We start from the raw sequence: 22818 nt of genomic DNA on the forward strand, positions 1-22818 counted from the left end.
GAAAAGCATTCATTAGTCAGGGTTTTTACTGTTAGATTAAATAGAAGCTTAAACAGGACACTGGTGGAAACAGAAACCTGCTTTAATTTTATAGGTTGGTTATGAGGATGACTGGAAATCACACCGCAGACAATAAATAAAACAACCACGTGCTGGATTATATGATGGAGTTGAAACTCCATTGAAAGTGTATTTGAAACAAGGTTGTAAGGTATTCAACTCTTACTCGGCTTCAATAGGCTGATCATTAATCAAGATGTAAATAGAAGGCACGGTGGCGACTCACTAAAATCAGGTCCTTACTTCTGGGAGTGGAACATCCATTTAATAAGAGCTGGAACAATTTCATGAAACTTCCATTGGCCGAATAAACATGATTCCACCATTCCATCCCTGAAGCAATCAGAACCTCGTGTTTTACTAGAATTTCCTTCTTGCTTGGCTGGCAACTCCTTCTGGGCCTCCTGATCATGGATCCTGCCGTGGTAAAAGGTTGGTTTATAGCATGATCACTCCTTTCATTAACGCCAGTTCAACACAAACTGCCGAAGCTTCATGATGCATTTTTATTGTACCACTGGTCAAATGAGCATCGGAGTTGTCATTATAGTGTAAAAGGTGACAGTCTCTTTCACAAAGAAAAAACATTGACAAGCATATATTTATATATTTTTTAAATGAAAATTATCTCTGTTATGTCATACTTGAAAACCCAAACATCGTTTTTGTGAAGCTGAAACCTCAAAATGATGCATGTTCATCACATTGTAAGGAGTAGTGCCTACTAACAATAACACTTGAATTACTTTAGTTTTCATCATACACCAAATGACTTGACCTGTGCAGTCATGCGTTGGTATATTTACCACCGATAAAAGAAACAAAACACCTCCATAAAATAAAATAACAAAACATTAAATAATTTAGTTCAGATTCAGAAAATTATCTATTTCACAGGTTTAGAGCTTCAAGTAGCATCACCGAGTAGTTATTTTTGATAAATTCCTAAAGACAAGTTTTCAATAAAAGAATCTTTCGTTCTTTGGATAACAGCGTAGCCACAAAGGTCTCTGTGGCGCCACACCGAAAAACGGATGTGCTGCATTCCCAAATGTCTGCTGGCAAGTGCGTGTTGGGTTTCCAGTGGTTTTCGTCTTATGCAGCTCTTCACTTGTCTCCCAGCAGATAGACAATGAGTTCATACGTGGAGAAGACGATGCCCGCGTTGGGAATTTGTTTGATTAACTGTGGAACGAGTCCTCGATAAAAAGCTGCGTAGCCTTCCTCGACTGCTATTAACCTCCCCGTCTGGAAGAAATGCTTGTACTTGCTGCCTTCCTCGCGCAGCCTTGTCCGAATGACCTCTGTGGAACACAATCAAAACAGAAGGCATTAGTCAATTTAAACACCGAGGTCTCTCCTTGACATTAGGATAAAAACGTGCATGAGTTTACCATGCGGGTAAGCTAGGCAGGATGCACAGCCCTTTGAAAAAGCAGCTGCCATCATCAGATTGAGGAAGTCGGATACCCCCTTGCCCGCTTCGCTATTTGGTGAGGTAGATTCGAGCGTTGCGAGGTTTTTCTTCAGTGTCTCATAGATGAGGAAGCAAATCATGGTCTCTGAGATGCCAGCGTAAGATGCAGTCAGACCTCGGTAGAAGCCCCAAATCCCTTCCATTTTGAAAAGATAGCGGGCGCACTGCAGTGCATTCATTTTCTTTTCCCCGCTGGCTCTGAAAAGTCAAACAGATTGGGCACATGAGTGAAAAAAATCACTTTTGTCTGTTCACAAATGAATCCACAAATACCAAGTGCCCATCAAAAGTTGAAAGAGCTCGAAGTGGTAACAGATCAGAAGAAGCGAATGCTAACATTCATACCGAGCTTTGGGCTGCGCTGAAGCCGTCTGGCACAGAATGAGTTAACAGGAACATTCTAGGGTTGAATGAGTAACGGAAATGTATCCAATCATTTCAGTAGGACCCCCTTTTTTTTTTTTTACTGGGAGGCCACCAAGTCTTCTTACCTCATTTGATACTACCGTCCTGGACTCAGTAAAATAAATATAGACTCTCCACGCAGGTCGGTGCGTCAGCACCGTGTATTCATGGATTCATGTCACGCACTGCGTAGCTCAGGGACACTGGGCGGTGGGGGGGGTGTCTCAGCTAAAGGTCACATTATACGAGGACATTTCCACCTGCAAAGTCCCTCAAATAAACCAGATAGTTTTCCCAAAATAATATACATTTAGTATTACAGTATATAGTAACTATACTCCCACCAAGTCATTTATGACCGACTCGAAGTGTGTGCCAATATTTCTAGGTATACATTTCTAGGTATTTGGTGGCAGCCCCCCCCCCCCCCCCCCCAGCTAATTAAAATGAGGCAGAGGTGCAACGACAAATCCAACTCATTTTGCCCTAAAATTTAAGTCTAGATTTCATCTAATTACACAAACGGCAGGGCAGCATAGAGGTCGGCACTGTCGCCTCACAGCAACAAGGTACCGGGTCCCAATTTTATTTGTGCCGAGTTTGTTTGTTCTCTGGTTTCCTCCCGCCTCCAAAAACGAGCAATATAGGTGAATTGATTACCCCCAAATTGTCCCTAGTGCATAAGCGTGTGCGTGAATGGTTGCCCGTCTCTATGTGGCCTCGCGATGCAGTCGGGGTGTCTCTCGCCCATAGCAAGCCGGGATAGGCTCCAGCAACTCCTGTGGCCCGAAAAGCAACAAGAAAATAGATAACCAAAAGGCCAGTGGCGTCACCACGGACTCACTTCCTCTCCAGCTGCATCCTGGTCTTGACCATCCAGACTGGGTTCATCAGCGAGTTGGTAGCAAAAGCTGAGGTGATAGAATAAAGGAAGCACATTCACTTCTACACTGCAGCACACAAAGATGAGTGTCGTCCCCTCAGCGTGACCCTTCACAAAGGTTTGTTTGGTTGTTTGATCTTGTTGCAAGTTTACAAGTGACTGAAGCTTAGAATTTAATTTCATACAATTCAAAAAGGGTTCATGCTGGCATCATTTTATTTTCATGCACTTTGACATAACTTTAGATTAAGAAACGTTACATTTCATAACCGGGTGATTAATTTGGGTGTAGAAGTCTCACCTGCAACACCAGCAGCCAGCATGTGCACTGCCCCACTGTTGGGGACAAACAGCCCATTGAGCAGCTCTTTAGATTTAGAGTACGAAGCAAAATAAATGGCTCTGAAACACAGAACAAACTGGTCAGAGCTCTGGCTGTAAAAATGCACACACAAGTACTGCTTAAAGATGAATGTGTCATTTTCAATTTGGACTCATCACGGTCCTTCACAGGATGTATCCCTATCCAGAACAGTCTTTTTACTGGCCTATTTTAACTGCTTGGTTCTGGAACAAAGTCCCACTACACTAGAGAATGGGCTGAATAAGCACTGAACCGGTCTGTGCAGTGTCAGTAGATTTTACAAAGCAAAGAGTCAAGCTGCTTTTACGCACCAACAAGGAGAGATAATCTTTGCATGCACTGAAAGGCAGCAGTTTAATCCTGCCCCAAAATCTAGTTAATACTTTGCCAATTGCTTTAGAACTCCATAGATGTAGAAAGGTTAGATTAAGTAATCAACCCCAAGGACACAGACAAGCGCACTAACCACTATCTCTTAGAAAACAAACGTGCACGATGAACTGGTGTTGAAAATATTACATGCAAACAAACCAGATCAACCAGAAAAATATACACACGGCCATCTCCCGTTTCTCTGGGTATTGGACTGCCAACATTCTGAAACACTCCCACTCATCCTCAGTTTGCACTCCTCTAGCTTGTACTTTGTTTTTATGCACACTTTTATCATTAACACAATAGTTGTCACAGAGTTTCAGCCCTTTGTTAAACACAAGTGAGGATGGCGTGGAAAAAGACAACGCCGGTACCTCGAGGGAGCCACGCCAACAAGGTTTGGGCCCAGGCCGCGGAAAAGTGATCTTAGTCCTTCTTTTTCTAGGATTGATCTGGAAAATATTTAAAAACAATCACCAAACATTAAAAAGCAACAACATCCAAATAAGCTTTACTCATACGAGCCTTTGGAAAATGTCTCTACATGTGCTACTGTCAAAGATATTGGTTGGCGGTTCGAAACGAGTATAATATAACACAATCCATCGCTCTCTCTGAGCAGATTCATGAAAGGTGTACTTTTACAGGCAACTCACAATACTTGTACACATATCCTAAGGTCTGGTGAAGGAATTTGTGCCATTAAGCAGCTTGTTAAAGAAAGACACCGAATACGAGCATTACTTCAAATGTTCCAAACACATATCTTTACGTATCACAATACGAAAGCTACAATGACATTGATCGTGGCAGCATCGTTCTGACAGACAGCAATTCAGTGCACCAGCAGTGAAGGAGAAACATGTCGCCCCTTTTATTTTAATACTAGAAAACCCAAGATGCCTTAATGGTCAGTGTACACACGTTTGTATTGACAATAAGAAGAATAAACATCTTACTGCAGGCCCCGCAGCACTCCTGGTGTAACAGTCCCTGGGCGAATGACTCCGGTGCTACTTAGGGCTCCGAGTTGGACCTGGAAGATGGGTCTGAGGGCCAGGCCAGAGGACTGCAAACGTGTTTTCAACACCTCCAGGGGGCAGGTCACGATGGCGCCCACCGTACCACTGCATCTGCAGATCAATCCCACAATAGTTGGGATTACGGGTTAAAGTCTCGCAAAGAAAGTAGGCAACGTCCCACAAGTGAATACATACAAATACACACTGAAATACTACGAATGCATTCTCTGAACTACTTATAGGAAAGGGGTCCTATTAAGTTCGAGTTCACTCATGCCGATCGTGATTTCTCTTTCCATCATCACACTTTATGAAGCACCAAAGTGCTACGAGCACAGATTGTAAAATACCCCCCCCTTGCTCCGGAGTTAATCTGAAACATGTGGCGCACAGGACTTTCTGTCTCGCATACTTTCCAAGCACATGAAAATAATTGTTTTCCTGACAAGACTGTTTTTATATAGCACTCGGAACAAAGAGCAGATTCTTTAGTCCTTTGTAACTCCACTCGAGCACATCCTTCCGTCAGTGAGTCGACCGTGACCTGGAACAAGATTCGAAGTTGGGAACAGATTAAACGAAACGTGCGCGGCGGCTTGCATCAGCAGCACAGTCGCAGTAACAGAAGACCCGATTGGCCAACTTGTCTTACCGCATCTCATTACCACACACCCCCTAATCGATCATTTCATTTTGCCCCACAACCTGAAGAAGTTGTGCTCTTGAATATATTTTATATACAACAGTGGCGAAATATTAGTCAGTTAATAAATGACCCAAAGTACAGGAGGTAGTCCGCATTAACATTAAGTTGACTCTTCAGGTCTAAACAGCATATTTTTTTTAAGAATTATGTTGATTAACATATTGCTTGTACATCTAACCCGTGATTTAGAGCTACAAAGAGATAACTTGAAGGTTGCTCGTAACGCTTCAAGGGTAAAATGGCGTCATTGTAGACACTTGTACTGTTTAACTCTGACCTTAACACAGTCTGGAGGCCAGTAACATCACAGTACCGCATATTATCATGAATTAACAAACGGTTATCGATCAGTCAGGAGGTAACGAACGGCCTCGTCGCTCCCTGAGGCTAATGGCTGCTCCACAACGTCCGCCACGTTCATCCCGGTGGTTCACGCAGCTAATTCGGTCCTGAGTTGCACGTAAAGCGAAAGACATTTTGATAACGCCGTGGAAAGACAGAACGCGGGTTACTTGCGCTACTATTGAAACTATTCGCAAAACGAACCAACAGCGGGTTTATTGTAGCAGTTTCGCGAACCTAATATTACCGCGCTAGCTCGTCACGACGCGGATGCTCTGCTAGCGTTAGCTTAAACGGAGCCAAAAAGATTTTCGCCGGCCGGCTGCGTCGTTATCAAGGGTACCAATTCAAGGCGTGCGCATTAAAACGAACGTTTAATGTCCATTTAGCCGCCGTAACACATAAATATTTGGGCCAAAAGAAGAAAACGGTAACTCGGTTACATTCGAAAGATAATGCGGGTTAAACACGAACTCACAGGGCTACGCCTGTACCAGTTAGCATGCTAGCTAGCAGGTCTCTGTGTGGAAACCAACGAGGCGAGATAAAGACATGTGGTCTCATATTGATTTTTCACACGTACTTGATGTCGTGTAAGAATCTATAATTACACCCCTTCATTGATTTGGGATCCGGATGGAACCAGTGAGCGTCCACACGACTTACCCCCCAGCGAACAGATGCAGCAGCGTGTCTCTCTGCACCATCCTCTCCTGTTTCAGGCAGCCGCCATTCTCGGATAATATCGATACTAAAATTGCGTTTGTCTAATCCGAGTGTACCCGCTTTAATTTAATAACCCCCCCCGTCCCCCCCCCCAACCGGCTCGATGTCAGATGTGGGTTAAAGTATGGAGGCTCATGCGCGCAGCTCCCCGAACGTCAGTGGGCGGGGCGTGGGAAGGGTGGTCTGTGACGTAAGAACACGTGTTCGTCACAGCACTGCATGTCCTTTTACTGATGGTACAAAAACAATGGCTTTGAACTTCTGAGTCTCACCTGACCTTCACTGGTTCCACTACAAGATCAATAAAAGCATTAAAAAAACAAGATATTATCTGATCACGGTGTTTATTATTTTAATTATGCACCTAATAGAGAAGGCCTATAAATGTACCTTTATAAAAGCAATAAAGACAGAGCTACAAGTAATTTTAAGATATTAATATTAGCATAATGTCTGCATTACCTATACTGTGTATAGATACAGATTTTATTATATTACCATCTAGTTGAAGAGGGTTAGGTTAGCGTTAAGGTGGGGTGCGAATAGTACACATTAATGTAATAAGAATCTTTATATTATTGTCGTTTTTGATGTGTGAAAATTACAAAAGCAACATCCTGTTACAACCCATTATATTGTGGACTGGTACACTGAGATCTGTATCCTTATCTAAAACCATCTATGGATCATTTACCACCTGTTATGGGGGCTTCTCCAAAAACACTGTCCAAAAGAACAGAAAGTACCTCGACTTGAATTGGATACAAACTGACTTCATCACCTGTTAACATGTGATATTATGGTAAAGTGACTGTAACTGTTTCTCCCAGACATATTGACCCTATGAAAACAGTTTTTTAGCACCAATGTGTTGACATTTCGGTCTAATTACATGCAGGTTACTGTGCCGGTTCTGTTGAACCAGCTGAGCAACATTTTGACAATGTTGGAGTTTAGTCAATGCTGGAATAGGCATTGAAAGAATTGTAAGTTTTACACACAATTGAAATGTTTGCCATGCTTCAGTCTCAGGTTTATATGTGCATTCGTCATATGAATGCCAAACCAGATGCAATCAAAGGAATGTGCAGATGTAAGCCTCCACAATTCCACTGTAGACTGTGTTCCACATTTAACTTTTTTGACAAATGATTCCTGCACAACACGGGTACTTCGAAATAAACTTTAATACTTACAAACAATTTTACAAGGAATACAAATAAAATGGAACCTGGAAGCAAAGGCAGCGAGACCCCATCAGTCGAGCGATGAATAAGAACTGCACATTTAAAAATAATTGAATCAAGTGCATGTGACATTTCATACGGTGGTAATCTGACCTGTTATTACATCTGTGCAGAGATTTGTGCATCGCCTGTCATTATGGTGGTCAGACACAATGCCATCCCTTCACACCTAACATGAACACTATATCAATGGTCCTCAGCCATGTCCCTGTGAGGCCCATGACCATCCAGTTTGAATTGAAACAAATCATTTCAGAGGCTGCTTAAACGGTTAGATGCAGTGCGCAAACCAGTCAAATTAGCCGTTGGAAACACTGGATTATAAAGAAAGCTGCACTCTTGAACCGCGACAGCATGCGGTTGGAAATGTCCGAGTAAGAAAAAAAAAAAAAAAAGTGACTGTAGGTTGGCTAACAGAAATACGACATTAAGACCGATTTACTGCAGATGCATGCTACGAATCATCACAGTGACATTACCTCTCCATTAAAATTGCTGCTGCTTTTGATCCCTTCCGATGCCTTGCTGAAAAGCAATGCGGGTCCCGCTTGTCACACTGAAAACCAGTCACCTCTCAGTGCATTCACCCACACTACGAAGACGACTCTGTGGAACGGACGGCAGCTTTTTTCCGTTGCCACTTAATCTTTTATTTCTAAAATCAACTGGGATGTCTGGTGATTTTCAATTGAATTGATATACAGTTTACGTCTATGTGCTGCCATCTTGTGTTCAAATACAGGTAATGCGCCAATCAAAGTTGACTTTGCATCCGGTCCATTTAAGCAGAATCCACAACATTCAAAATTAAAAGGCTATATTACTAAAAATCCTATTTTGGAGATAAGAACAGAGCTACTGACCACACACATGCCATCACATTAATTTACGAAGTTGAGGAGGTATGCCAATATGGTGGCTGTCTGCGCCTCGTTTGGATCAGCATGTGCATAGCGCTCAGTGATTCCTGACGTCATGAAGTTAGAGCATCTGCAAAAAGGTCATAAAAACAGAGCAAGACACTCAAAGGAGTCCAGCCACTGGCGCAGAGGCATACTCGCTAAAGGCTAAATCAGTGGTGGAAGCTTGAGCAACATGCCGTCAGACGGATTCAGCCGGAAAGATCCCAGAGAAAGACGGGACGAGGGCGTGCCGAGGGTGTGCCGACCGTCGCCGTGGTCATTGGTAGAGCAGGTAATTCTTGAGAGAGGCCGGCAGGGGCAGTCTATGGATTTCACTCAGACGGTCTCTTCCTAATGCCACCCTCACCGATCGCCTACACAGGTCCATCAGGGACAGCGGTTCAGCTGAAGAGAGACAAGAAGGGGGACAAATGGATCAATGTCAAGACTGAACCGAAATCTGACAGGTGTAGTGTATAAGACTACAAATCTAAATGGACGCCAACATTAAACCGACATGTAATAGAAGAGTGGTTGGTTGAACGCTGAAGCCGCTTGAAGCTACTCGCGCGAGTCCGTCTGCGGTGTGGAAGTATTTTGAAGTGGATGACAAAAACCTGGCGATTGAGGTTCTGTTAATTTTATTTTAAATATTCGTATTTAACATTTCTTGTTGCACGAGTCCAAGTCCAAAATGGAAAAGTACTTTATTACTTGAATGTTCAAGCTACGCCACAGAAGTTGAAATAAGATGAATAGGATAAAAAATAAGGGGACAAAAAAAAAAAAAAAACCTGATCGGGACATCCCCACTGTAAAGCCAATACAGCACTCTAGATCCAAACGGCCACGAGATAAAACCCACGCCTATAAAAAAAACATCAGCGCACATGACTGAGAATTTGCTCCACGTATATTCAGCTAAATCGGCCTTTTCTACGCGTCATTGCATCTGTATCGCTTCTTTTCCAACAGACCTGAACCAATAGGCACAGCGCGCTTGGGACACGGTGGTTATACAACATTCCTTCTAAGTTGTTGACCCTTTCGCCATGGAATTATGGTCCGTTATTTTTTTGTTTGGCGGGAATGTACAGCTCGTTTTATTGCATTTTAATAATAAATCGCATTTATGATGGAGGCGTCGGAGTGCAGCTGGAAAAGTAAGGCAAAGTACAGACAACAAGTGTGGCGGCAATCCACTATGAGATGGCACCATTTTCCTTTTCATAAATATGGTTAAACATTAATCTTAAAATGACTCGACCGCAAGACAAGACTACTAACTAATAAAATAATCTAGTTAACCTTAGCAACAGTTGGCGAGGCAGCCACGCCGACAGCGGTCAGATTGTCTCGCTGCTCTCCAGTAACCCCGTCTGCAGTAAAATGTCTTGCTTGAACCGTCTGACGAACCCGGAAGGCTCACACCTTCGTTTATTGCCGCGATAAAGTCTGCCACCGGTTTCGTAAGCACTTTACAAAAGACCGCAAAGCTGGCAAACGAATTTCACCCACAGGAGAAGCAAAGAAGCGTTATAAAATGAGAAACATTTCCACTTACGATCAAGTCCATTCATGTACCGGATCCGTATTTCACAGTGCCCCCACACGGCACTCACCACCGGGTACAGCTTCCTGCCCTTCAGTCCTCTGAACGCCACTCCGAGATAATGTCCATCCACAATGTAGCCCAGAGTCCCCTCATCCATGTCCAAGACGACCAAGAGGGAGTCTGGTATTATGAAGGTGTCGTCCGGCTCCAGGAAGGTCGGGTAGCTCTTTCCTGGGTGGTTCTTGCCATCGTGGTAGAGTTTACTCCGGCACAGGTCCCACCCCCAGGACTCAGCGTTGCTTCCCACCAGAGCCGAGTAGCCCACCGAGTGCAGCGGGGCGTCGATCGTCGCTACGCCGACCACGGCGTGCGTTCCCCTCTGACGCATGGCCCAGCTAATTTCCCATACGTGCAGTCCCCTCGTGTAGCCCACGTGGCCCCGGATGGCATCTGTGCTCTGCGCCACAGGGTGCCTGTGAAAAACCAGATTGTTGTCATCCTTGACGAAGATGTTGAGGGAGCGGTCGTCGCTGTTCCACGAGTGCTGGACCTGGACGTCCGGGCTGGCAGGCGGCATGTCCAGCAGCAGGTCCAGTCGGGACGGCTTGGTGTGACTCAGCGCCTGGAGCTCCAGCTTCAGGGGGCTGAAAGCTGGATCCCGCATATCAATGGTTTTAATGCCTCCTGGGACTTTTTGCCCCATGCTCTGGATGGTTACAGCTGCTCCTTCTTCTCCCTTCTCTCCCCCCCCCCCCTCCTAAAAGACTAATGGGGGGAGCAACAAGCCAGAGACCCTCTCCTTAACTGCGCTGCCGCAACCCGAGAAGCCGGTTTGAACTCCTGTGTCTCCAGACGTAGACAGTCAAGGTCAGACTAGGCGTTGTTTAAAGCCTACCTAGAGAGATTAGGAGACGAAAGCGAGACAAAAAAATATATAAACACGTTAATTATTATCTCCTCGAAGTAGATATCAGATCCTGTAAAACAGCAACTTGTACAGGTGACACGACACAAGCCCGACCTCATCATCCTTTGGCGGCAGTAATATTGTGAATCCCAGTTTAAACCATGTCACAGTTCATGCTTTTATCTACTAGAAGATTCACTGTTTTAATTAGACTCCTTTCATCATCAGCAGGACGACGACTAACAGACGCTGCAGGGCTGTTTCTCAAACGATGCTCCAGCTTCAGAACAAAGAGACTATGACCGAAGACGGTCCGGTCTGCTCCGTGTGCAGACCAGACCGTCTTCGTTATAGACAGGGAAGAGTTGCAGAACCCACCGACCCGTGTTCTTTACACAAACGGTGGAATTCAAATGTTCTAATGCACGACAGCCATCTTTTACTTCAGCCACACGTGTACACGAGAAAATCAAGACGGGCGAGACACGCCCTCTTGTGTCAGTCTCATTTTAGTCAAAAAAACAAAAAAACTAAACAAACTTCCTTATAAAGTCGAGAGCTCTGCAAGTCAAAATGGTAAACATGTTATTAGGCACTCTTTTTCCTAAATGACTCAGTTAGGATGTTGCGTAAACATTAACATGAAAACAAGTCTTTATTTGATTACTCGTCCTCAATTCCATGCTTAATTCATTCCAAGCTCATTTTAACAAAGCAGACCCATTCTCGGAATTTGTGATTATGACCAGTTTCATCCATTTATCAAGCATCTATGGCACAACGTGTTTGATATCCTCACAAAGCGGACAATGCTTTTTTTTCTTATATAATCAACCATGCTTGATAATGATAAAAAAAAAAGTATTTTTTTAAAGCACAATGAAGTAAAACGGGACTGATTTTTCCTCTGTGGCATCATTTAAAATCAATGGTAGTTCCTCCAACGCTAATGGCAGCACAAAAGCAGATCTCAGCACCACATGTATCCAAATATAGGAGAAAAACAGTCCAGCCACTTATTAGGCGACTGTCTGTCTAGTCAGAGGGCAAGACAGGAAAAGAGAGACTAAAGTCTGTCCATCGTGTTTGAAGGAGACGCGGCTGGATGGCATTTGTGACACAGGAAGTCTCGGGGACGGACAAACATCACGCCTCAGCCCAACCGTGTATTAGTGGAGCTTCCCAGAACAAAGAATCACTTCTGCTGAGAGTTGTCCTCGTCATATTATTTTCCCCTTCATCGCCAGCCCGCCCAGCAACACTACACATCACTGATGCCAACGGCGACTCAAGCATTTTTCCTGTTCGGCGATACAAAGTGCACAGCATGTCCTCAGCAGCACGAAGCGGGACTTGTCCTGTGCAGCATTGATAATGATAACATGACGTAAGCAAAGACTTTGCTTGTGAAATGCAAGCAAAGTGGCCAAACAGGCAAAATGGTCTCCGACTACGAAGTTGTGATCAGGAAGAGAGGCGAAGCGGCTGATGGGTACTTTTAGCGCCGCCATGTCAGAGGTCACTTTCTCCACGGTGCTGGTAAAGATCTTGCGTGCGTCTCTAACACTCCATCACATCAACACAAATCAGGAATGATTGCACAATAATTATTTAGAAAAATTTAAAACCAGCAATTTCTCCACACGGTTGTTATCTAGTTGAACTTTTACGAGTGATTTGTGGATCAAATAGTCCCTGAAACATGGAGCGAGATCAACTCTGAACACGGATGACATCATTTGGTGTAAACTGGGAGGATTTGCTCTATCGGATGACCACAGGTCCAATCGAGCCACTTCACATCATTGCCTCGAGCGTTTTGTCAGACAGGTTCGACCGTTCTCTAAATCTCTAAACCTTTTACCCCACAAAAGTCAGAATTTTCTTGCTGTATTTGCAACTTCGCTGTCCAGAATTTTGCCTATTTTGCAGCCAGGCTGAACAGAGCATTGTGCAACAAGGAAAACTCCGCAAGGCGGGGAGGCAACGCTAATTAAATCGTAGACAAGAGTTCATTGAGAAGTGTTTTGGGCCTTCTTCTAATGCAAGTAAACAACCGTTTAAATGGGTCATGTCCCGTCAGTGATCGGAAAACAGAAGGGAAGAAAAAGCAAGCAACGGGGGGGGCGGGCAGCATCTGAATGTAATCAATCTCTCTTTCAATGCCTGTCCAGCGTTCACAGAGTGAAACATGTTAATTCGCACACTCCTTGAGCCGTGAGTTTATCATTCCCTCTCTCCAGGCCGCCTCGCAACACAAATACGCACAAGGGAAAGAAAACCAGCAGAAGCTCAGGAGACATTTACCACGGACTCCGGAACCGACACATTCGCAGCGTGGGGATCCATTTGGGTTGGATCCTGGCCTGGGCTCGCTGGGGTTTCCTGGGGCCCCGGGGTCGGCTCGGAGCTTATTAAAATGCAAGATGAAGGGGCTGAGCCGGGGGAAATGCTTGTCTCCATTCTAAAAAGGCCCAATTTCAACAGGGCCCACCTGAACCTATGCCCAAACCTGTTTGGCAACTGCCGAGCAAGCAAAACCTCTCAGAGACGAAGTCGGCCATTGTGCCGACGCAAAAAGTTTTTAAATGTGCTGCAGAGCATACCAAATCTCCAAACTTCAATCATTACATGAAATATAAATAGGTTTAGATGATGTTGTGCCCGTTTGTACCGTTCTTACCTTCACTCTTTGGTGCAGTCATGTGTACATTTATACCCTTAATGCCAGCAGACTAGCGTCACCCGACAGAAACGAATGCAGGGCGATGATGTTTGGATGTAAAACGCGGCTTGTTGTCTGATTTACAGGAACATCAGAGCATGAAGGCCCCGTGAACAGTCAGCTAGCTTGTTATGCTAGCTGACTGTTGGCAGTCCTACGGGAAGACACACAGCAGCTAGCTCGTTATGTTAGCTGACTGTTGGCAGTCCTACGGGAAGACACACAGCAGCTAGCTCGTTATGCTAGCTGACTGTTGGCAGTCCTACGGGAAGACACACAGCAGCTAGCTTGTTATGCTAGCTGACTGTTGGCAGTCCTACGGGAAGACACACAGCAGCTAGCTTGTTATGCTAGCTGACTGTTGGCAGTCCCACGGGAAGACACACAGCAGCTAGCTTGTTATGCTAGCTGACTGTTGGCAGTCCTACGGGAAGACACACAGCAGCTAGCTTGTTATGCTAGCTGACTGTGTGTCTTCCCGTAGGCCAACAGGCAACGAGCTAGACGGCTCGTTTAGACGGAGCACCGCCCTGGAAGGTGGTTTTATTTTATTGTTTGTACATCCTGCATGTAAATATGATGGAACGAGGCAACGGAAACAAAACGCATGCAGCACACGAGCAGAAAACCGGGGAGGAGAGGCGGAAACGCGCACGGCGGGAACCGACCTTAAGATGCGCGGCAGGGAACCGGAGAAACGGGAGCCGCTCCATTGTTGACCTCCTCCATCGCGAGTTCCCCCCGTCTGACCTTCTCTTAGCGTCTGAGGCCGAACATTAATTGGGTGAAGCGGCAACGGGCTGCTGTGGAAGCGCGCTCTCTCTCTCTCTCTCTCTCTCTCTCTCGCGTCACGTGGTGCAGGCTCCCAGCTGCTACGGGAGATTAGCGCCGCCCCTTCCGACGGGCGAAGTCAGCTCCACGTTGGTGCAGCGTGGAGCGAATTTATCAATGAAATGTATCGATGACCGCTAGAGGCTAATCATAGGCACGCTCAAACGTTACTGTCGGCATGCAGTTCAACGCTGAGTACTACATAAGTACTACTACTACTACTACTACTACTACTAAGAAGAAGAAGAAAACGTCCTGACATTTTCAGACATTTGACATGATAAAATAATAATCATCATCATCATCATCACAGGATCATTTTAAAGTAAAGTTAAAGCTGCAGATTGAACTAGGCTCACAGGCTGGTCAGATCTGGTAAGATGTCAGCACCATCTGTGGTTGAGGGGAAATTTTAATTACATTAAAAAAAACCTTTTTTTTTAAATGAAACTAAAAAAAAATGACTTGGCATTTACAATCACAAGTGCATGGAATCGTCCTTATGTGTTTCTAAAAGCTATTAAAGAACAGCATCACCCCATAAGGTCTAAGCCTACAATCACACATGTGATATATGGTGGAGAAAATGGATGCAATTTATAATTTATACTTCTGTGTGTCGAATGCACACACATCACATGTATGACCCAACTTCCGTCAGAACAGGAGATTATCAAGGGCACCAGTGAATTGTGATTTCTCTCTGCATTGGAGCAGTAAAGGTTTATAACTCGAGAACATTCACACCATCACTGACACAGCAGAAAAAAACGAATGAGACAGGATGAGAGCCTTAAAATCAGTCACTCTCGCTCAATAAATCTCAGTCTATTGACTAATACCTCTGTTCCTGGGGAAGTTCAAGTGACGGATTAAAGATTTCAGGAAAATATAATGAACAGAAGCTCCTTTCTAAAATCAAGCTCCATTCACCGTAGCCCCAGTAAATTATTTTGATCTCGTGTTTTAGTTTTATTATTTTTCCGCAGAAACTGGAAACTTAAAATGCGAATAATTTCCTCCCACTGCTCAGCTCATTGTGAGTCACAGCAGGCATGTGAATCATGTTTTACTTGAATGTCGGAAAATACCAGGATTCTGTGGCCATCTAGTGGTTTTACAGGAACAGGCACCTCCTACCTGAGGTTTGAAGTCTCCTGCTAGCAGAGGTCTGTCCATCCGTCTGTTAGCAGGATGATTCAAAACGTTCTGGACTGATCTGGATGAAGTTTCAGGAAATGTTGGGAATCACACCATGAACAGATTATTAAATATTTGGTGATGATCCATTGCAGTCAACGGGGCTTTGAAATGTGTTCCTCAATATCTCGGTTGATTATTGACCGACGTTTATGGAATTTGACACAGTCATGTAGGGTGGGGACCTCTATCTCACCACCGAATTTTATCTGGATCAGATCTGAATGTGGATATTGTCGCCTACGGATTTGGCACCAGAATAGAGTCAGTAAAAAATATTTTATTTTAACATTGAAAACTCCAATAATAATAATCTAATTATGAGGGGAATGAGCTGCTTGGTGGAGGTCTGCGCTCTCTGTGCTTTTCTAGTTTAGTCTGCATTAATCTTCGCTTCATTTGTTCATTACTTCTTCAGTTGTCTGTGTGAGACCATGAAGATATATATGGTCACATGAACAAGTGCTTAAAGCTGGAAATACGAGACACTGAATACATTTTCTGACAAGGACTAGAACTATCAGGACATTTGTAATGACCTTTTGTGCCCACTGTGTAAAGCGTCTGAAGGTAATATGGCTCATTTTACATCCTTGCTGGGAAACATAGCTCGCCGACTTGAATTACCTTACCCTCAGCTCGTCTTCCAGTTGAAAATCCCATTTTCCCATACGGTGCTGGTGCAATGTGCTGAGCTTGGTGATAAGTCAGGGCCTCTCGGAGGAGGAGGAGGAGGAGGGGAGCGCAGACATGCTTACTGCCTCCCTTTTAGAAAGCATCATTTCAGCAGGATCAATAGTACGTCCCACTCTACGCTTGGCAGAGTATACTGCCTCTATAGGGGGTAGGAGGCTGGGGTGGTGTTGGAGTTGTGTGTGAAAAGCTGCAAGAAGGCAAGTCCGAGCGGCACACGCCGCTGAGGTGAATGATCGCATGCTGCGGCAGACACTCCTCACTTGCACTGAGATGCATTTTCTGTGGCGGACCAACGGGTGGATGCCGTTACCGAGCAGGGGCTGCAGTCGCAGGAAATGTCCTGGTAAAGCCATATTACTGTTTAGACTTCTGGCCATACAGAGTTTTTGTCTTGAATAAAACTCTGTGGCCTGCAGGCCGCAGCGTACCTAAAGTCATCCTGTTGACCGTTGGTAAAACTGCACCTCTCTGATTATATTGAGCTCTCAAACACATTCATGCTGTAGGTGAGATCACGTCTCATGTTTCAGCGGATGGTTTGCAATATAAAACCTGTGCAGCCCAGCAGTTTAAAGCAGGAGCGTTTGGACAGCGGAGGAAATGAATTGCTTCCTGTTAGTAGAGTCTTTATTGACAATGACCTTCAGAGTATCCTTCAGTGTGATCAGAAATCCTCACTTCTGTATAGTTATTAATAATCACATACATCTATAGTTTCAAAAAGGCCCAGATTTTTTTTTAAATTATTTAAATTTTCTATTTTCTACTAAGATCAATTCATAAATATGTCTTTGATAAGAAGGATATTTTATAGAGAACTCAAGCCAACCTTTACGATACTGAACTCAGCAAATTTAGATTTTTGTTAGGCATTATCAAATGAGATTGTCAGGCAGAAAACCAAAGAACAATTTTCATCATTTCAGCCATTGATTTTCTTAATGCTAAAATGGAAATTGTATTTATATAGCACATTTAATTACAATTAAACTCAACATGCTTTCCATTGAATGAGCGCATGTACAGAACATTTTCTCTCTCTCTCTCTCTCTCTCTCTCTGCACAATAGATGAGTGCAAATGTTGTGAGAAGCATTCATTGCCTTGTGTAACTTATTAGGACAAAATACCGCATTGACAGTGCATGCAGTGTGCACTCGTGACATGTGAATATTCACCACACCACAGAGTCTAGTTAGTGTGATTGAAAAATAAAGCCACCGGCCTCTCCATCCAAATCTTTAATAAACAACAAGATTCCTGGCTTGTATAGCATGAGTTGTAAAAGGCAGCTGTTGTTCAAAAACATCAGAGTACATTGAACACAGTTCTAGTACCAACGTCAAAAGTACCCGCACAAAATCGCACTCAGCAAAATCAAAATGTACCTCTTTGAAAAGAAACGGTTGTTACTAGAATGCTTCACTTTTAATTAAAAAGCAATAATAAAACATACCTTCACCAGGCTTAGATTTAACATCATTGACAGCTGGAACACTTACAAACCAGTCAGTGCTTTACAGACCATGAAGAATAGTTTACTGGTGATTCTGTATTATTTTCCCGCCGATGGAGTTTTATTTTTAAGTAAGCAGTCCAGCTGCTACATGCTCAATAAGCGTGTCTGCACCTTAGCGAGGAACAGTCGGCCTAATGGTTGATTGGATAACCCACATGAGCCTTACTAATCAGCATAGAAATGTGACCTGCTAAAGATTAATGAACCCGTTAGAGTCCTTAAGATATGAATGAGTTGGAATATGTTTTTTAAAGGAGATTAAATCAGTGGTGTTGAATCGGTTCCAGTGTTTCTGATTACTATGTTTCATAAACAGTGATTCCGAATGTGAATCATTTCCTTGTCTCTAATATTTAGGACCAACTCTGGGTATCTAAGTCTTGCATTCTATTTTTTTTTAACACCACATCCCAGCACCATGGATGGACAGTTAGAAATGTCCTCTCCTATTAAACACATTAAGATCAAAATATTAAAATCTAAATGATAGTAAAATGGACAGAAGCAGTGAATTGTTTCAATTAAGAGCCAGACTGAACGGGCTTGTGTGTACGTGCTGACTGTTTCCGCTATGTCTGTGTGTGTGTGTGTGTGTGTGCGTTATTTAGCTTGCGTCCTGCTCGTTTGACTTTGAGAGGAGCTCTCACTGGTTTACAGTAACAAAAGGACGTTAGTGAAGAGAGGTGCACCACTGCGGGACAGGGGGGGGGGGGGGGGGGGGGGGGGGGGGATGTGAACGTGGTGCAGTATGAGCATCCCCTCCATTCAGCTCGCTGCTCATTTGTCAAGTTGCCTGCAGACTTGAATGGTGCATTGCTGCTAAAACACAGAGAGGGGCCAGTAAGAGAGGTGCAGCACACCTCCAGGGAAGGGTCCCATGCAAGGAGAGGACTGGCTCCTTGGGTGTCCACTGCATAAAGCAGGCTTTTCCTCAGAATAAGCGGCTCAACAAATGACAGAGGGTCAGCCTGAAAAACTAAACAAGAGATCTGTAATGTTCTTAAAGAATTGAAGTACATCGACGGTGTACAACCCTCAAACAGAAGGATGCTATCAAGAACACAAAGCCTTCCAAATGTAGAACTGTGATGTCTAAGTTTATGAAAGTGTACGTGTAAAGGTACAATTACGATATAAAGTGTGCGACTCTCCCTCCTTCCTTGCACGGCACAGCGCTGTTACAGAAATACTGTATATCATTTAGTGTGTGTATCTGTATAGCAATTAAAAGTGTGTTTTCCCCCATTGTTATTAGCATTGATTTGAGTGTTTTTAAACAGCCGGAACGGATCAAACGTTTTTTACAGTTGTGGACTAAATGTGAAACACGCAGTGGCATTCTCTGAGCGGTATACGGTAACTGAACTTACAGGACAAGGACAATCATTTTCAAATCTTGCAAAAAAAGTGAGGTTCCAACAATATTTGCTTGACATTACTTTGCTTTTCACAGACTATCTGTGCATGTGAGTGCTGCTGAGTTGTTCTCAAGACAAGCAGTGAAGCCCAATGTAGTAAAAGTATTAATGGAAGGTTCGTTTTCTGGATGAATTTGGCAGTAGATGGGGAGACCCATAGAGCTCATCCTGTGGACCAGAGCCAGAGTCAGGGCCCTGAAGCAACCGGTCCGTCTGTACTCCGGCAGGGTGAAGGCCATCCTAAGCTGAGATAACTCATCAGACAGCATCCAAGACACAGGCTGGCCATTTTCATTCATCACACACTGGTTTGGCATACGGCGAAGACAAGCTCGTATGTAGTTGATGCTGTCCTGACTGCCTCCATAAGTCAAGTGTTTGTCCACAAGCTCAGCATGGGACTCGTCAAGAATGGAAACTGGCAGTGGGAACTCTTCCCTGATCCACAGGGGAAAATGCAAACATTTAAATATTGATCAAGAAAATATGCATCATATTTTGTAATCTCACTCATTAGCTGCAAATAATGCCGCTACCAAACTAAGGCTAGGAACACACTTCAGACTCACTTTTGCTTGCCAATATTCTCTGGGTCTTGGTGGATGAAGGTATTATAAACCCCTCCGTCTGTGATTTTGAGTCCATGGAGCGAGGTGAGTTCCACAATGAGAGGACGGAGTTGGGCTGGTACGTCTTTCAGAGATACAAAAGCAAAGCATGCATTTAATTAAATTAAATTAATTAATGCCGCCATTTAGAGGTTAAACTTGAAGCAACTGAGCTTCTGATTAGGGTTTGACTGAACCTTGAAGGTGTGACCTTGTGTTAACCACCTCAGAATAAAATTATTATCTATCCACCAGTGAGTTAGAACAGAAGAACACCCTAAATCAGGGGTGGGCAAACTTTTTGACTTGCGGGCCACAATAGGTTCTAAAATTTGACAGAGGGGCCGGACCAAGAACAGATGGATGGAGTGTTTGTGTGAGCTAATACAAATGACACATGAAAGCTATTGAATTAAAGGATTTGGCCTTTTACAGGTAGCATTACAGGGAAAAGGTCAAATGAATGAGGTTTAATTATAATACAATTTTATTTAATGATATAATTTGGACAAGTTTGGCGGGGCCAGATTAAAAAGACCAACGGGCCGCATATGGCCCCCGGGCCTGGGTTTGCCCATGCCTGCCCTAAATAAAAGTGTTTCAGATTCATGGATTTCATTCTACCTCTGAACGTAAGTCCGCTTCTCCAGTTTATGGTTCTCTTATCCAGGAGCAGTCTTCTCAGAGATTCTGGGTTCTTGGTGTAAAAGGTGCACATGTCATGAATATCTGGACAGCTGCTGCTGCTGAAACGCTTCACAGGCAGATGTAAACATCATCACACCGCTGTAGAGGAACCGGTCAGGTATGAGTCTCTGAATGCTTTACGTTTGTTTGATGGGAACAAATGAGAGTGTTGAATGTAGGCCAGGAGTCAACACAAAGCTCCCCGTGAAGCAAATTGTTTTGTAGGATATGCATCACTCCTCCGAGAACCTGGAATGCAGAACAGAAAACGGCACAGAAAGTAACAAGCTGTGCACCATCTCTGCAGATAAGAATTACACGCGTATAACCAGGGACCATATGCAGTCTAGTGGAGCATGAATCAGCAATCATGCAATAGCCACAGTTCCCATTATACATCATTAAAAGTCATCTTCTGGCTTACTAACACATAAACATTAATGTGTCATAAAATATAAAGCAGCCTTACACTGATGGAGTGTGGTAGCTCTCTTTGAAGCATGTCTTTCATCAAGATGATGTGCTTTAAGTCTTTCAGGATGATCATTTTCGGGGGTTTCAGTATAAACCGTCTTCACCTTGAATCTGTTCAGAGTAAAGAAGTGTAATTTAGTTTACACTTAACTGGACATTCACTTTTCTAGCCTCTTTGTTTAAGAAATAAACAGAGGCAATTACCAAAAGTATTTGCCTTCACGGCAGTGAAGTGTGCAGTAGGAGTAACAGGGTAGTTTAATTTAGAGGTGGGATTGCCCCAGGGATCAGCTCTGGGTGTGAGGGTCATGTTGCTGCACTTGTTAATTTGCCTTATCACGCACACCTGTTTCTGCCTCTCGCTCCAGGACCTGCGGCGTGCGGATTGGCTGCGGTCACCCCAGACGCACCTGAGGCAGATTGAGGCAAATCGCCAGCAGCCCTCATAAGCCCCGCTCCGCCCGCTGTTCCCGGTCGGAGTATTCTTTGGATCTCGTCTCTACGTGCAGAACCTCTTTCTGCCGCTCCCCGTCCCCGTCCCTGGGTCTCGCCTCGCCTTGCTGACCGCAGCTGATTCGTGCGCCCAGGTCGTGCGTAGCGTTTTCTTTTTGTTGTGAACGATTTTTATTAGAGCTGGCTTTTTGGTTTTTCTTTCTCGGCTGTGCCTTTTGTTATATAGATATTTTCGTTGCGCTCCAGCCACCCCGCAATCCTGTGTGCGGCTCCAGAATATTGTGTTTTGTGATGGACATATGTCAGTAAAATGTAAAGTCCACGATTTTATTATGTTCGCATAATAATAATAAAGTATCTTGAATCTTGAATCTTGAATCGCACCATCTCCGTCCTCTGTTCCCTGGGGTCCCCTCGCACCAGTCCGCAACAGTAATAGTCCGACCTATTGATATGGACCCCGCAGAGAACGAACGGATACGTCACGCCCTTTCTAGTCAGGGTCTCCTAGTCGGGCAGCACGTATTCCGGATCCGTGGTATCCCCCTGGACATTGTTTATACAGAAAAGGAGGAGGCGTTTGCACATTCTCCCCGTGTCTGCGTGGGTTCTCTCCGGGTTCTCCAACTTCCTCCCACCACCAAAACCATGCAGCTTAGGTCCATGTTGTTATTTCAAAAGATGATTAATTCTCAATTAACTTACCTGGTTACTCTTGGCCCTCAATAATCGCTTCAGAGCTTGTCTTAATCCACGATTCTTGGCCTCTATGTGCTGAAGCAGTTTCAAAGGCTTTGCCTCATTTGCTGCATGTCCTTACATATTATGCAGAGTAGACCTGGTGCACCAGAGTCCTGTAGGTAAACTTGTATTTCAAGTATAACTCCTGGTATTGTTTGTTAAAAGAAGTGTTATTTTCTTGGAGGGCATAGGCTCCTCAGTTGGCCTTTCCCCCATGGTAAAGAAGCTCTCCAAAGACGCTTGTTTTTGTAACTCATTTTTGCTAGTTTACAGGGTTATTTTTTTGAGGAATGTATCATGTGACAAAAAAGATTCACAGGCTAATACTACGTTGGAGAAAATCCCGCAGTTTTTCAAAATAAACGACACAAGGCGCTTGCAGTCGAGCCGCGACACCAGGCCCGGCTCCAGGGTGGGGTCACGTCACGATCCTTGATTTGTTTTCCTCTATTCATAGGGGATTTTTAACTGCTCCTAGTCCGGCCAGTCACCCAGG

At 44.2% G+C, this 22818-nt stretch overlaps 2 protein-coding genes across 3 annotated transcripts; both read right to left on the reverse strand.

The window, feature by feature from the left end:
- Positions 1 to 64: 64 nt before the first annotated feature.
- On the reverse strand, positions 65 to 6441 carry slc25a33 (solute carrier family 25 member 33). 2 transcript variants are annotated; one of them, XM_068746365.1, is made up of 7 exons: positions 6301 to 6441; positions 4524 to 4697; positions 3939 to 4016; positions 3127 to 3227; positions 2787 to 2853; positions 1455 to 1735; positions 65 to 1364 (listed from the first exon to the last, which is right to left on the reverse strand). In XM_068746365.1, exons 1-7 carry the CDS (start codon positions 6339 to 6341, stop codon positions 1168 to 1170), a joined length of 939 nt encoding a protein of 312 aa, XP_068602466.1. In that variant the 5' UTR covers positions 6342 to 6441; the 3' UTR covers positions 65 to 1167. The 2 variants fall into 2 exon arrangements, with proteins under 2 accessions (XP_068602466.1, XP_068602474.1); XM_068746373.1 differs by lacking the exon at positions 3939 to 4016.
- A 2345-nt stretch (positions 6442 to 8786) lies between these two features.
- Positions 8787 to 10767, reverse strand: spsb1 (splA/ryanodine receptor domain and SOCS box containing 1). The gene is made up of 2 exons (XM_068750830.1): positions 10074 to 10767; positions 8787 to 8914 (listed from the first exon to the last, which is right to left on the reverse strand). Exons 1-2 carry the CDS (start codon positions 10765 to 10767, stop codon positions 8787 to 8789), a joined length of 822 nt encoding a protein of 273 aa, XP_068606931.1.
- Positions 10768 to 22818: the final 12051 nt, after the last annotated feature.

The sequence above is a fragment of the Brachionichthys hirsutus genome, chromosome 2 (assembly GCF_040956055.1).
Source record: "Brachionichthys hirsutus isolate HB-005 chromosome 2, CSIRO-AGI_Bhir_v1, whole genome shotgun sequence".
Classification (NCBI taxonomy): domain Eukaryota; kingdom Metazoa; phylum Chordata; class Actinopteri; order Lophiiformes; family Brachionichthyidae; genus Brachionichthys; species Brachionichthys hirsutus.